This window comes from Microplitis demolitor, chromosome 2 (genome assembly GCF_026212275.2).
Source record: "Microplitis demolitor isolate Queensland-Clemson2020A chromosome 2, iyMicDemo2.1a, whole genome shotgun sequence".
Classification (NCBI taxonomy): domain Eukaryota; kingdom Metazoa; phylum Arthropoda; class Insecta; order Hymenoptera; family Braconidae; genus Microplitis; species Microplitis demolitor.
In genome coordinates, this window is record NC_068546.1 from 6,591,225 (window position 1) to 6,608,523 (window position 17,299).

General features: G+C 30.7%; 1 protein-coding gene across 1 annotated transcript; it reads right to left on the reverse strand.

Moving 5' to 3' along the window:
* Positions 1-5,700: 5,700 nt before the first annotated feature.
* LOC103573063 (calcium and integrin-binding protein 1) lies at positions 5,701-8,840 on the reverse strand. Its single transcript, XM_008551920.1, has 5 exons — positions 8,523-8,840; positions 6,494-6,528; positions 6,183-6,430; positions 5,907-6,105; positions 5,701-5,821 (listed from the first exon to the last, which is right to left on the reverse strand). Exons 1-5 carry the CDS (start codon positions 8,571-8,573, stop codon positions 5,800-5,802), a joined length of 555 nt encoding a protein of 184 aa, XP_008550142.1. The 5' UTR covers positions 8,574-8,840; the 3' UTR covers positions 5,701-5,799.
* Between the last annotated feature and the right edge of the window lie 8,459 nt (positions 8,841-17,299).

Here is a 17,299-nt window from a genome sequence, read left to right on the forward strand (position 1 = left end):
TCAAGAAGACAATTATTTAATTGGCTATTATTATACTATCAAAAATGAGTCTTTGATAAGTAATAAGAGACTAAACCATTTTATCATTTTAGATGAAACAATTTCAATTGTAGCACTTGTAAATGTTAAGATGATAAAAAAAAAAGTTATGATATTTGAAATGACAAAATTAAAATCATTTGTTGCTTATGTACATATGTGTGAGTCAGAATTGTTAACATAATATTTAGAAATATAATTTTATACAAACTGTTACTAAATTTAATATTTATTATTATTACATTTATAATTTTCTTGTATTTTTAAAATAAAAATTACTCTAATGAAAATGATAAAAAAAGTCCTCGAAATGAAATAAATTCATTTTATCTGTTGGATAAAAAATATTGATCAAAATGCCAGTGAGTCATATTATTTTATTAATTCAATTATAATTACTGATGTACACATATTGTTTTTTTTTATTTATGTAATGATTGAGTTGTGATACGAGAAAATGGATTAAAGATTTTGTAAACTTATTTACATTTATTTTTCATCACTAAAATTTAAATAAGTTGGAGCAATTTTCAGTTGACAAAAAAAATTGCACATTCACTTAGAGCACTTATTTGTACATTACTCTTAGAAAAATAAATAATAAAATAAAAAAAAAAGCGTAGTCAAAGAAAGGAGAAACTTCTATCATCTTTGATGATAATAATTATAAACGACAGTTTTCAATTATAAGTAACAGATCATATAATAAACAGTACAAACTTTGGATCATAATCTGTACCAAATTAGTGTTACATATTTTTATGTGCGATAGTAAAAATTATAAGCTTTTATAAATTCCAAGGATTATAAATTTTATCATCCAGCTAGTGGATTCTTTTATTTATATTATAAATATAATAATATGAATAATATACGCTCGCATCGTTACCAGTTGATATATTTTTACGGCTATTTGTTCTCTTTTCTTACAATATCTAGCAAAATTGTGTATAATGAAATTTATAATATATGAAAATATCCAAATTTAGAGCATAAGATGTTGCTATGAGGTATAACTTTTTAGGTTTTAGACCCAATAATTCCATTAAAGTCGCAATCGAAGGAGAATCATTCATTTATATGGCGTATCTAAAGTTATTTTAACTCAAAATTCACTAAATTTTTTATAATTTAATTTAGAAATTTAAATATCAATAACTTAATAGTTCGTTCAGGTATAGATACATAGTCAAAATTATCGCGCTCTCGCACGGTTCGATGCATAACAAAAATATATTTTATAATACATTGGTAACATATATAAATTCATTGTACAATTAACATGTACATAATCATATATAAAAATTAATATAAATTAAATTATATTACAGGAATATATATATGCTGTTATATTTAAACATATAATACAAAATATAGTTATTTTCGCCGCATATATTACCGGATATTTTTAATATATTTTTTAATATATTAATAACATATATTTTTTTTTCATACGGGCGTTAATAATAATAAAATTTTTTTTTAATTAAATTTATCCGTTTCCTCGATGCATGGGCAAGGTCTGGCAACAAAGTATGGACCATCAGGATTGGCAACGAAGCGTGGGCCAGGCCTGGCAACTGAACATGGGCCAAGTCGGGCCCCGTGTTGTCATTCCAGAGTCCTACCAAGCCTGGACCAAGGTTGGTTTACAAGCTTGGGCCAAGCCTGGACCATGCCCGGGTCCGTCGTACTTTCCTCTCTGGGTTGTCAGCGGTCATACGATCTGACATATTACACGCTTAGTATAATATACATCCGACTCATTTTCTTTAATAGTTTTCATTTTCAACTTCCGGCTTCGAAAATCGATGATTTTCAAAAATTTCGAAGTTATTGTTTTCACCCCGATTTTCGAAAATTAAGTTTTCATCAGATGTCGACGTTTTGATGTCCTAGGAAGCTATTTTGACTACTTTCAGAATGATGTCCAAGTGTGTGTGTGTGTGTGTGTGTGTGTGTGTGTGTGTGTGTGTGTGTGTGTGTGTGTGTGTGTGTGTGTGTGTGTGTGTGTGTGTGTGTGTGTGTGTGTGTGTGTGTGTGTGTGTGTGTGTATGAATGATCTATAACTTTTTAACTAATGAATTGATTTGGATGTTTAAGGCGCAATCAAAAGAGTTTATTGACCATCAACTTTTTCAAAAATTTCAGATCATTTGATCAAGTAGACTCGAAAATATTGGTGAATTACGAAAAAAAAAAATTTTTTTTTGTTTTCATCGATTTCTCAGAAACGAATTGAACGATCAACGCCAGAATAAGACACTTATTCATTAGAGTGCAAAAAATCCCAATTTAAAAAACTATTTTTTCTCGTGTTATTTAAATGGAAAAACAAAAACTACGAAGAGGTACCTCTTAGTATATTAATATTAAGAGCTCAAACTTGTGCTACTTGGAAACTAACAATTGTTCACTAATACTTCGAAAATGAAGTCAAAATAACGGGTATTTTCAGTCGAACTAAGTTTACTAATACCCAAGTGGCACAGACATAACTTTAGGATGTCATCAAGATTTCTTTTAAAAGGATAAGACAAATTTTTATTTTTTTCTTAAACTCAAGTTTTTTATATAATTAATACACTCAGATATTGGTTCTACACGGAAAAAAATGAAATATATGAATCGAGAAGCGACAGGTAATATAACAATAAAGTGGTCAGTAAATACTATCATTCTGAATAGTAATTTTTTCGTTTATGATTAAAACGTGAATAATTATCGAATAAGTATTAAACTTTATTGTATAAGCAAGAAAAGTATATGGGGCGTTTCACGCTGAATCGGACACCAATTAGTTTTGCACCTCGGATTTTCGTTAAACTTTTTTATCTTTTAGTATAGGTTGAAAGAGGGCTTGATGATTTTTTTCGAATTTTTGCCTTCAACCGTTTTCGAGATATCGAATTTTGAAAAATGTAGAGATTTTTTTTCAAACGCCTATAACTTCGCGAAGACAGGTTTAAATAAAATTTTCAAAAAAACAAAAAATGTTCGTTTTTAAACATCTTTTCAGTAAAAAATATTGAAAAAATTTTTTGAACCACGCTTTTACTGAAATTTCAACTTTTAAGTATAAATTGTCGATTTACAAAAAACACGTACCGATCGATTTTCCTCATAACGTTTCACAGCAAACTGTCATCTATTCTACAACTTTTTTAGCTATGCTCATAATGGAACAACGATGGGATCCATTTTTTTTTAATTTTTTAAATTTCATATTACAATTTTTTTTTAAGAAAAATGTCTAAAAAAAATATCATGCTCAGGATTTACTATTAATAAGTATCTGACAAACAATTATCATCAAAATGTTCAAATTTTAAAATTATTATTAATTCATCTATTAATATTAATTAATTATTATCAATTAATTAATAATAATTTTTCTGTAGGAATAAAATCTGAAAATTTTGATGATAATTGTGTGTCAGATACTTATTAATAGTAAATTCTGAATATGAAATTTTTTTTAGACATTTTTCTTAAAAAAAAAAAAACTAAAACATAAACTTTAAAAAATCGGAAGAAATAGATTCCATCGTTGTCCCATTATGAACATAATTGGAAAAGTTGTAGAATAGAGGACAGTTTGCTGTGAAAAATTTTGAGGAAAATCGATCAGTACGTGTTTTTTGTAAATCGATAATTAATACTTAAAAGTTGAAATTTCAGTGGAAGCGTGGTTCAAAAAAATTTTTCGATATTCTTTACTGAAACGATATCTAACAACGACTATTTTTTGTTTCTTTGAAAATTTTATTTAAACCACTTTTCACGAAGTTATAGGCGTTTGAAAAAAATATCTCTACAATTTTAGGAATTCGATGTCTCGAAAACGGCTGGAGGAAAAAATTTCATGAAGGACTTTTTCAACCTATACTAAAAAATAAAAAAATTTCAAAAAAATCCGACGTGCGAACGCTAATTGGTGTCCGATTTGGTGTGGAACGCCTCATATATACTAATTAAACTTTAAAATCGTAATAGATACTGAAAAAATTGACGATATGGATTATAAAATTTACTATTTGGAATGTTAAAAAAATTCCCCATATTGACGCCCAGGTTCCGGTTCATAGTTTCAAACACTAATTTTGAAAGTTTATTTTATTTCTTTTAGGAGTCATAAGAAATTTGTGTTCTTTTTCCATCCGAAAAGTAACTCTATTACAATTGGGGTTCTCAATAAATAAAAAAAAATATCAATTTATTTTTCGCCATTAATTCTAAATAAAAAAAGTATCATAATGTCAGTTATATTTTATTTATTTTGTAAGATATAAATTGTTAAAAAATTCACATAATTGTTTTACTTAATTTTCAAAACAATAGTTGGGAACTGTTCTTACATCGGTATCAATGAAGCTTCATAATATTCAAAGTATATATAAGAGTAGAAAAGATTTTATCAGAACTAGTTTTATATTATAGATAATCTATCAATACTGTTTTTTTTTCTCATCATAATATACTTTTAATACAATTTAAGTAAAGAACATTAACTGTGATTACAATTTAACGTGATTATATCAATATACACGAAAATATTATTTTTATTTGAAAGGATATGGTGTTATGGTAAAGCCGAACCATATTGGCCGCCTGCAGAAATTGAAATCACGGAGTGGTCACAAAGAAATGATTTTTACCAGTTTTCCAGTAAAGTTTTTCAGAATGTTCCCTGATTCAGAAATTTTATTCGTATCATTAATATACTAAAAGTTTTGATTATATTTTCAATGCCAATAATTAAATTTTATGATTAAGTCATGTGAGAAACTAAAAAAAAGGTCAATAAAACAAATTAATATGGCCTACTTTTTATTATTCGATGTTAAAAACATGAAAGTTAAAATGTTCAATAGGAAATATGATTAAAATAAATTCAAAAAACACAAGTCACAAAAATTAAGGGATATTCAAAAATTCTAAATCTCAAAGTGATTTTCAACAGATTGTAACTTGAAAGAAAATTGGTCGTACAACAAAAACAAAAAAAGAAATTGTAGTTTCAAGTGTGTAGTTTTCTGATCTGGTCTTGAAATTTTTTTATATCGTAATTATCGAAAAAAATTTATTGAAGTCCGTAGACCGGACCCGATTTTTGTATCCCACGATTAAATTCCTGGATATTTCTCGGAATTCTTTGACATTTCCATGATATTTCTCAGTTGTATTAAATTTCCTGATAATTCCCGGTTTGTGGCCACCCTGATTTAAATACATGGAAAAATTATTATGGCCATAGTAAAATTGACAACAATTATATCACAAATAACCGTAACCATTGTAAATTTTACTATGCTAATAGTAATTTTTCGATGTGTTTATTTCAATTTTCGTCAGGACACCACCATAGCCTGACTTTACTATGACACTATAATATTCCATAGAAAAATAATTTCTCCGAGTACTATTACATTATATCAATATACCATTACTAAAGAACGATAAAATACACTAAATGTTTTACACTTGAGTTGTGCAATCATAGTCATCCATAATAATTTTTCTTTGAATAAAGAAAAGAGTAATTTTAACAATAGTTAAAGCAGCGATTTTAAAGAAATAAAAAATAAATAAAATTAATAGGTTGTCAGTCTTACATTTATGAATCATTTACAATAATAATATACTTTTGAACAAAAAAGAAAAATTAAGAATAATCGTGTATTATGAATTATTATCTACAATTTTATGTACAATTATCAATCTTCTATTATACTTAACGTAAATTCATAAGTTTCCATCTTATAGACTGATTCGAAAAGTTCTGAAAAACAAAATAAAAAACAAAATTTATTATTTCAAAAAATGTAGGTGTAAAGAGATTACTGATTATAACTGATCAAATATACTTTGAAAAATCGCTGCTTTTTTCAATGATGTGTTCAAATTCAGCAAAACTTAAAGCGCCATCATCATCAAGATCAGCTTCTTCTAAAAGATATTGTAGCAAACGCTGCATATCATTTTCGCTTAGTCTCTGTGGGGATGTTAATCTGTCGATTACTTGTCGCAAGTCACCCATTCCTAGCATATCATCTCCATCAAAATCTTGAATAGAATTTAGCAATGACAATATCAGTGAAACAAAATCAATATACAATTACAATGGAATTTATTATAATTACCAAAAATACGAAAGGCGTGCTCTGCTTTGACTGCTTTTGGAGCGGCATCACTAAACACTGACATCATATCTAAAAAATCTTCGAAAGTACAATCACCATCTTGGCTCGAACTAAAAACTTTGCAAATCCTGTCTCCGAATGGGTTTACTCGTAACTCGGAATATCGTAGAATTTTTGACATGGGAAGTTTAGCATTTCTATTGTGACCAACTTTTTCAGGTGCAAGGGCTTTAAATTTTTGATGTGCACTACAAAAGGGTTATTTGAATATTAAAAAAAAATGTTTAAAGAAAAGTTGATGTGATACTTACTATAAAACTTCCTTTTTCGTAAAATATGTGAGATCCTAAAACAAAAAAAATTGGTTTTTTAAACAACTAGTGACGAAATGATCATAAGAACTCTTTGAATAAATTCTGATATGAGTTTTTCATTTTATTTCTTAATAATATTTTAAAAATTAATTGAAAAATTTTTTTTATATTTAATTGTAATATTTAATACATTTGAGTTTGATAAAAAATAATCATTTTCTAACTTTTGTTTGGAAAACTAAAAAAAAAAAATCCGGCTTTATCTTGTAATGACTGTCGAATGATACATCATAATTAAATTTTATCAATTGTAACTATATGTTGTCGCTTATATAGTAAGATTGAATTTATACTATCGGTTAACTCTCCCAATAATGGACAAATAATATTTTGATCAACTTCTCTGAAAGTATCTTATAAATTTCTTTAAGAAATACTGTATTTCCAATTAAAAAATTTTTACAAAAATTTATCGAACTGTTTAAACATGAATATTTCATCTATTTACTGGGAATTTGAGATTTTTTTCAATTTTTCCGTTTTTGTTTTCCTGTTGTACTATTTGTTACAGTAATGTTATATTTTTTTTAATTGCTCATGAATTTATATGCAAACATAATAATGTAAAATTTATTAAAGGTCGACTTAATCTATTCCAGCTTTTTTTAAAAATATTTTTCGTTTTTTTTTAAAAATATTTTTTGAAAGTGCCGTTATAATTTTTTTTAAAGTTTTATGACTAAATGATAACTCTTATAATTTTAAATTGATTTAAAATTTAATTTTAATAGTAAAATAATAAATCGACCTTTCCATTTTTATTATGATTCGATGCCAATATTGTTATCAATAGCAATTTTAATGAAATATATTATTTTTTCAACAATAATGATGTTGTTATGCGAAAGTGATATATAAAAGTGATATATAAATATAAAAGTCTTTGAATGATTGCGATAAAGTTTAGTTCTTTGTATTGATAAATGAATCATTGTCTATCAGTAATTATATTTCATGTTTTATCAGCCTCTCCCTGACGGTTTTAAATCAGCCTGGAATCAGCCTGGAAATACCCTGGGAGTGGAAACACGGTGGAATCACGGTGGATCCAGGGTGGTTACAGGGTGGGTTTGTGCCATTTTATCACCGTGTATACACGGTGGTTACATGGTGCTTCCACGATGGTAACACGGTGTACCCGCCCTGATTCCACGGTGTATTCACCGAGATTCCACAGTGTATCCACGGTGATTACGCGGTGTACGTGGAATCACGGTAGATACACCGTGTAACCACCGTGGAATCACGGTGATAAAATGACAAAAAACCCACCGTGTAACCGCCGTGGATTCACCGTGGTTCCATCGTGTTTCCGGGGTGTTTCCAGGGTAAATCAAAACCGCGAGGGCTGCCCTTGTGGAAATTCTTCGGAATTTCCTCTGAAAAACTCAGTTCTAAAGTTCTAAAGACTTGTTAGAGTTCTAAAGACGTTTTCAGAGAAAAGTCCGAAAAACTTCTACCAGGGTGTATGTTAGAATTATTTCATAATTTAAAAGTTTAAAGCTCTTGTTCCAATATTGCGAATACTAAAATAACTGATTCACGTGTGCAATTGAATTGAATAAAAATAAAAAAAATTATCATTGTAATCTTTTGTAAATTTTAATTATTTGATGCGCACTCAGAGAATGCATTATTTGATTTTTCAAATTTTAGTACTTCCATAAAATAAATAAATTTCTTTAAGAAATACAGTATTTCCAATTAAAAAATTTTTACAAAAATTTATCGAACTGTTTAAACATGAATATTTCATCTATTTACTGGGAATTTGAGATTTTTTTCAATTTTTCCGTTTTTGTTCCATAATATAATTAACAATAAAATTGTTCATGCCCATATTTCTTAAAAATAATTTAAGGCCATGGGGAAGTAGACGAAATTAAGCCAATTAACACCACATATTTTATTAATGAATGAAATTTCATATTTAATTTATAATTTATAAAGCTATAATTAAACTTACTTGATAATCTTGTAATTCTTCTTCAGAAAATTGACTTTTAGTCGCACCCATGTTTGAGTTCAACTATTATGTAGAGTAATACAAACACTCAGTCTTAAATCTTAGTACCTTTACTATACAGTAACAATATACAATTACTTATAGATTTTTATTTTTTGAGTATTTATAGAATGAAGTGTTTTTTATTGTCATTCTATGACATATGATACGCCCGTTGACAACGAGTAAACGAATTGTTGTTATTAATTTATGAGTGCCCCCACCCCCAGTTTAATGCTCTTGAAATTTTTCTAGGAGTGATTCAAAGTTCCACCTGTGCAAATTTCCACTTACAAAAAATATGTTGGCAGCATTGATCAATTAAAAACAAACTATACATAAGAATTGCATACAGTATAGACAATTATACATACTGTTATGTCTTCCACCTAACGGGAGGATGGTTAATTAATTCACTATGATTTAATTTATCTATTTTGGTTACTTCGCCCGGGAGTATTTGAATACTCAGCTTTGGTAGAAGGATTATAAATTGAGAAAGAATTTTTAATATAAAAATGCTTATATTTTGGTTGATTAAATAGCGTAGAAATATATTCAAGAGTTATTACAAGAGGTGACTGTCTTGCTCAAGCTTCTGGCTAATTCTAACTTACAAAGTTTTATTAAAAATTATTCTAAGTTAGAAGGGGCGTCAGCCTTGGAGACCATAGTGGGGTAAGTTTTCCCTATTGGCTGCTGTTGGGACGTAGTCGGGGCCTCATGACGTCACGGAATATCTCTGCCCCCCGAAGTTGAATCTGCCGTTCCGCCGCTTCGTCGACCTTCTCCACAGCTGCTACGTTATCCGGAGTCATGTAGTATTTCCCGCCATTAGGTCCAAGGCTTTCACCCTTGTCGATGTTTGGGCCGCTCGAGTTTTATTGCAGTCTCTAATCGGCTTACTCTCCATTATTCAAGTTTTTTATATATAACATACAGTTTTAAAGAATTTACTTATTAAAATTTATGACAGGATACTTGAATTTCTAAAACTACTTGAATATGAAATACACAGAAGTTTTATAAAAAGAATAACAAACATCTCCACAACTTTCTCTTAACTCTAGCGAACAAAGGTTTCGAACATAAGGTTTTTTGTAATTCTTTCATCTATAATTGTATTTTAGACGAGCCTCGAGTGACCAGATGGACCAGATGTATTGTTATTTTAAGTTCCGAAAAACCCAAAATTTTCCCCAGGATTTATTTAAAATATATAAATATAATTACATTTAAATAGCCCGCGTAAGGGTTTATATTTTTATTCCACGAGCGGTCATTTCGATCGGGCAGGTGAATCGCGATGAGACATACCCCAGTGCAGCCAGATCGCGGACGAAAAGTTCCCCTTTCCAAGCACCTGTTATGTCCTCAACAGCCTCAGGTGCCTCCACCTGTTAATTAATTAGTAAACTTGAGATATATAAGAAGCGCGCATTTAAATTCCATTTGAAATTATATATTAATTTCTTACAACACTTATTGCGTCTTAACAATATTGAGTCAATAATTTAAATGATAAATCGTCGTGGCACATACTCATTAAATTATATATTTTTATTATAAGAAAGTTTAAATAAATAGATAGATAAACCTTTATTTTGTATTCAGAGAAATATAAATACAGGTTGAGTGGTCTTGGAACGTTTCCTGTCATCCGATACTTAAAACCTAAACAAAACATACGCATAAAAATCATGAATAGGTCCTTGTTCTAAAGTTAACCGTCAATATGGTTATAAACAAATACATATTCTATCAACAAGTAAGAAAAGAAAATATATAATTAATAAATGTTACTTACTAATGAAAACCATGTCTCACCAGAATTTAACTATTACTGTTAATATTAAATAAAGAGTGACGCGTATAATAAATAAATTAAAGAAAATATAGAAATATAGCATTATATTGATTATAATAATGTTTCACAATAAATAGTAATGTCAATCGTACTAAATAATTAAATATAGAATAATTATGGAGAAATACACCTCTGATAGCCTAGAATATTTAACTGGAAGATTGTATCTAAGTACATATAAATAGAATAAGTAATAAGAAGTTGTAGAATGGATAAAGTGAAGAACGTATATGTGTAAGCTTATATCCCAAATTTGAATTAGTAGAAAGTATAAATGTATAAGTATAATATTTAGTAAAGAACATAGATATATAAGAATATATACATATAAGCATGAGTGTGAACATGAGAGTAGTGGGGAGAAGTTGAAGAGTGAAGGTCCGAGATCTCTCTGCCGTCTGATGTAACTTCACTTCTCTCCGAGAACTCTTTACGAATACAACTGTTATTACTGATCAAGTTTTATCCATACTTTATAATAAAATTCAGTCTTCAGATAAAAGTTATTTTATCAATTACATCTATCCTTAATCACAGTTTAATTATTTCATTAAATAACAATCATAATCATCATCATCGTAGTAAACAATAAATTTATCCACTGTTTTCAAATTCAAAATTTGGTCCCGCGTGACAACGAACTGCCCACTGTCCAGGAGGTGGCGTTAGCTCCGATCCTAGTAACCTCCCAGGACATAACAACTGGTGACAGCGGTGGGATAGTCACACCAATTGGGTTCAACGCAAATCTGGAGATTCAACAGCGTTCTGGAAAATCCTGATTGGTCCATCAGCGTTTTGAAATTCAAAAGCATCATCGAGTGTATTATTCTGCATCTGTTCCGGCGTTCCAGTAAGTTTATCGGCGATCTTCCAATTCCAGAGGGTCAATTCAACTGCGAAGGGTCATCTAGGAGGAAACTTCATGCTGACAGAAGATATTAGTGAAGTGAAATTATGTAGTGCGATTTTAATAAGGGCAATTTCGCGAGTGAAAAGTGAAAAGTGATTATTTTCTTTTTTAAGGTATTTTATTTGTATTAATTCTGCAACCTGTAAGTCATTCTATGAAGTATTATTTTATATCAAAACTAAAGGCATTTTGTTTTAAAGGAAATTCTATAACTATTCATGTATGAAATTTGACGATTATTTGATATTTAACACTTTTAAATTGCTATCAGACATAAGTTTCAGTCGAAATAAGTACACATTATAATATTTTGTATTATTTACAATTCCATAATCTTAATAATTATAATTAAAAGTTCAACTGTAATTTGATATAGTATTTCCTTAATATATTAAATATAGTAATCAAATAGAATCAAGACTATAGAAGCATTAACATGATTTGAGGCGAAAATGTCTAATTTAGTGACTACAGACGAACACATTTCGGACGCGAGCACTGAAGTGGTGATTAGTTCTATTGACATTCAGAACACTAATAATGACAATTTTTCCACCATCTCTCCTTCTATAACCCCTAGCATTCCAGCTACTCCAGTTCATAATTCGAATCGCGTACCAATTGAACCGGTACTCGCGGGCTACGGAAATAATGAGCACAATTATGCTACCAATAATCTAGTTCATACAAGTAATTCCCAATTTTTGAGTATCAAAGACGCTATAAACCTTATACCCGTATTCAATGGAGAAAATATGCCAGTTAATAATTTTATTGAACTTTGTAATCAAACCTTAAATCTAATACATCCATCTGGTAAATTGTATTTAACTCAGTTGATAAAATCTCGTATATTGGGTAAAGCCAGCAAATATATTTCAAATCAATCGGGATTAGCATTTGAAGGGATTTTGGGAAATCTTAAAAGAGCTTTAGTGCCGAGTAGAACTCTATCTCAATGGCAGTCGTTACTTTCGAATATTTATTAAAAGGATGGTGAAACCATCGTAGATTACGTTACTAGAATCAACGAAATCGTTCAAGGAACGTCAGAAGTAATTATGGATAAGCATTCGGGTGAAATACGAACCGGGTTATTAGCTAGTACCCAAGAAGGAGCTCGAGATAGCTTCGTACGGGGTCTTAGGGGAGAGTTAGGATTGTGGGCTGCTAGTCAAAAACCTCTTACTCTGTCGCGAGCAGTAGATCTTGCCGTAGAATTAGAAAAAGAATTGGAACAAAAAAATTCACTTTTTAAAATACATTCCCACTGTAGTAATAATCCTTACTCCAGCCAATATTCCATTAGTAGTTCCCAAAATCATATCAAATTTGCGAACAATCATTATGGAGATAGAAGAAATCATAACAATAACAGACTGCCACAGGAATCATCAACTAATAACCAGGCTACTGTACGGGTAACTCAGACACATAACAATGACAATATGAGACGACTTGACCGTAATTTGATTATTTGTTTTTCTTGTGGAGGACGAGGACATTACAAAAAGACTGTAATAACTCCATAAACGTAATTTGTTCAATATGTTCTAAGCCTGGTCATTTCGCACAAATCTGCAAAAATAGGTTAACTTGGGTTAGAGAAAATAACACAACATCAAACCAAAATTTCAATGCATACAACGACCAACAAACTGACAATACAGCCCACACAGAAGACCAAATGAAACAAAAACTTATTCAAAAATGACGCTTCCATAAAACTCACAACAACAAGCATATTACCTCACCGTGTATAACTATTAATAGGGATGAACTACTTAATTTGGAGAAATTTTAATTCACGATAGATTCTGATATTAATTATAAGTTGATATTAATTTATTCTCCAGTTCCCCCACTTTCAAAACTTTTCGTCACGACAACAAACACTTCTTTTTATGCCCTCGGTGCAATTCTCAGCCAGAAGACATTAGAAAATACCTTCCTACTACTCTGCCCCTGAACTCCTGAAAGTCACAGATCATAAATCATTGGTGTGAGCTCATAGAATAAAAATTCCTATATCTTAACTCCTACATCGGTTGCTGAAGTACGGAAATATGAATATGAAGTCAATTATAGGGAAGGTCGATTGAACGCTAATGTTGATGCGCTCTCTCGAAACCCCATTGACATAAAATTACTTAATATATTATTGATTTAGAACACAAAGCTTGGGAAACCGCTTCTTGAGGATAAACTCATAGGAAATAGTAGGTTGAGTATTAGCATGGATAAAAACAGAATAAGATAAAAAAAAAAGAGAGTGTGAAAAAAAAATTATGGCATCGACTCCCTGGGGTTGTTGGACAACCCCCTCCAAATATAGTGGCGTAAACAGCAAGTTTATGGCCACCCTTAGCACGATGTGCACATATCTGAAGGATAGAGATGCCTTCCCGACGACTCGCCGACCTGACGTTGAGGCGGAAAGCGAGACTCGAACGAGGACAGTACTCTCTTCCCAGGGAGACGAGTTGTTGGATAAGAGTGTGGCATCCCTCTTCAGAGGGGTTTATCAGCCCTGTCCTTTTGGGTGGTTGGACCACCCAGCAGTTGTTGTACCGAGCTCGGATGTCGTGTGGGGGTTTGAGTCCCCCATGCATGAGATGCCAGAGAGGACGTCCTCGCCTGAAATGTCTGAAATAAGAGAAATTATAGAAATGCATGCTAAAATACTAACATTAGAGTCATCCAAAAGAAGTGAAACTAGTTTATACTTATATATTCCTGGGTCAGCAACAAATGTTGGTAGTCACGAATACCAAGCTTCCTTATATCCAGCTGAAACCGGCCTTCCTGTCGATCCCTCTGATGACGATGACACTTTTTCTGAACCAAGTCCTGATGACGATGATGCTTTTCCTGAATCGATTTCTGATGATGATCTTTTTTCTTCAGACGATGAACCTGACGGAAACCCTGAAAACGCTGGACAGCCAGCAAAAAGAATCAGAAAATCAACCATACCCGATGTATTTTCGGAGACCAGGGATGGAATATTGATGAAGAGAGACAATATTGCTCATTTCTGGTCTGCCGATTTTAAATCGAGAACCCAAGTAACTCAAGAACTTCTAGATAAGGAGTTTATTAATATAGATAACCTTCCTGACAGACCTGAGCTAGGTGACATAATCATTTCAAAAAGAGGAAATTTTCATATATTTACAATAATAGTCAAATTAAAGTCAGAGGACAGAATACAGTTAGATGATGCTCTTATAGGAATAACAAAATTAAAAGAAGCCATGGACTATTTTGATGTGAAAACGGTTAGAGTAGCTAGAACAGGAGACGGACTTGACAAATTACCGTGGGGTAACATAAAATCACATTTAACAAAAACCTTTCCCGAGGGTTATCATGTAACTCTCTGCTTAAATCAAATCGAGATTCCTCCAGTCGAACGAAGAATAGAAATTATACGGGAGACACACGAGTCCTCAGTTGGTGGTCATAAGGGTGTCGTGAAGACGTACGGACGTATACGGCAACAGTATTTCTGGGAAAATATGAAGACTGATGTTCAAAAATTCATAAAACAATGTATTTTATGTCAGAGAAATAAGTTAGTGCGAATTAAAACGAGACAACCGATGGTTATAACTGATACACCCCAAACGGCCTTTGAAAAAATTGCTCTTGATATCGTTGGCCCATTACCCATAACTAGTTCTGGTAACAAATATGTTTTAACTATACAGGATAGTCTTACTAAATATTCACTCGCGATAGCTCTAGCCGAGGCAACAGCTGAAAACATTGCTAAGATTTTCGCGGAAAACTTTATTTGTTTCTTCGGGTGTCCCGAATCTATTCTAACAGATCAAGGGAAAAATTTTACAGGATTAGTTATGAAACACTTAGCGAAATTGTTCAAAATTAAACAGTTAAAGACTACTGCGTTTCACCCGCAAACAAACGGCTCTCTTGAAAGAAGCCACTTAGTGTTAGTCGAATATTTGAGGCATTTTATAGACCAAAATCGGGATTGGGACACATGGTTAAAATATGCGATGTTCTCTTATAATACGTCAATACACGAGGGAACCGGATTCACACCACACGAGTTAATATTTGGGGGCATAGCCAAAATTCCATCTAGTTTTATTCGCGAGAGTAATTCACCGACCTATGTAGATTACTTGGGAGATTTAGTAATAAAACTTAGAGAAACACAATTGAAAGCTGCTGAAAATTTAGACAAAGCTAAATTCAAATCAAAGGAATATTATGACCGTCGGGTAAACCCTAAAAAGTTTTCGAAGGGAGATTGGGTATTTTTGGTGAACGACGCGAAAACTAACAAACTCGATCCCAACTATACAGGTCCTTATAAAGTTACCGAAACTTGGAATAATGAAAATGTAACTATTCAATTGACCCCATCACGTACTAAAGTCGTACATATAAATAAACTGAAGTTAGCATATCTGTAATAATATAACATAACTAGTAGGAATTCCTGAATATAACTCTAGTAAAATTTCATTACTAATCAACAAAAGACTCTATAAAATTAAATAACCTTGTTGATCTGTATAATGCTTCATAGTCTGGATTAAATTTTTGCTAACATATAAATACCATATTGGAAAAATCTCAATGACTCGGAAAACATGTAGTCCTGCGCACAAAAAGGAGACAGAAAACGGTACATTATAAGCGTATGTAATAGATAAACCTATCAGTATCTATATAAAACTATACTTACGTGTACTATAGCCAAACGTAAACATTATGTATAACCTAATCTAATACTTATTGTTAATTTAAGTCATAAAAAATGATTTTCTATTGTAAATGTGCGACTACGATTTAATAATCAGTAATAATATTATTTGCTAATAATGCTCTCGCAAAATTCATATTTCGTTTGAAATTGATTACTAGCTATCATTGTGTATGATTATATACGCATGAACACACGAGTCGAAAATTCGACGAACGATATGTCGAATTTTCATTAACGGGAGAGGTGTTATGTCCTCAACAGCCTCAGGTGCCTCCACCTGTTAATTAATTAGTAAACTTGAGATATATAAGAAGCGCGCATTTAAATTCCATTTGAAATTATATATTAATTTCTTACAACACTTATTGCGTCTTAACAATATTGAGTCAATAATTTAAATGATAAATCGTCGTGGCACATACTCATTAAATTATATATTTTTATTATAAGAAAGTTTAAATAAATAGATAGATAAACCTTTATTTTGTATTCAGAGAAATATAAATACAGGTTGAGTGGTCTTGGAACGTTTCCTGTCATCCGATACTTAAAACCTAAACAAAACATACGCATAAAAATCATGAATAGGTCCTTGTTCTAAAGTTAACCGTCAATATGGTTATAAACAAATACATATTCTATCAACAAGTAAGAAAAGAAAATATATAATTAATAAATGTTACTTACTAATGAAAACCATGTCTCACCAGAATTTAACTATTACTGTTAATATTAAATAAAGAGTGACGCGTATAATAAATAAATTAAAGAAAATATAGAAATATAGCATTATATTGATTATAATAATGTTTCACAATAAATAGTAATGTCAATCGTACTAAATAATTAAATATAGAATAATTATGGAGAAATACACCTCTGATAGCCTAGAATATTTAACTGGAAGATTGTATCTAAGTACATATAAATAGAATAAGTAATAAGAAGTTGTAGAATGGATAAAGTGAAGAACGTATATGTGTAAGCTTATATCCCAAATTTGAATTAGTAGAAAGTATAAATGTATAAGTATAATATTTAGTAAAGAACATAGATATATAAGAATATATACATATAAGCATGAGTGTGAACATGAGAGTAGTGGGGAGAAGTTGAAGAGTGAAGGTCCGAGATCTCTCTGCCGTCTGATGTAACTTCACTTCTCTCCGAGAACTCTTTACGAATACAACTGTTATTACTGATCAAGTTTTATC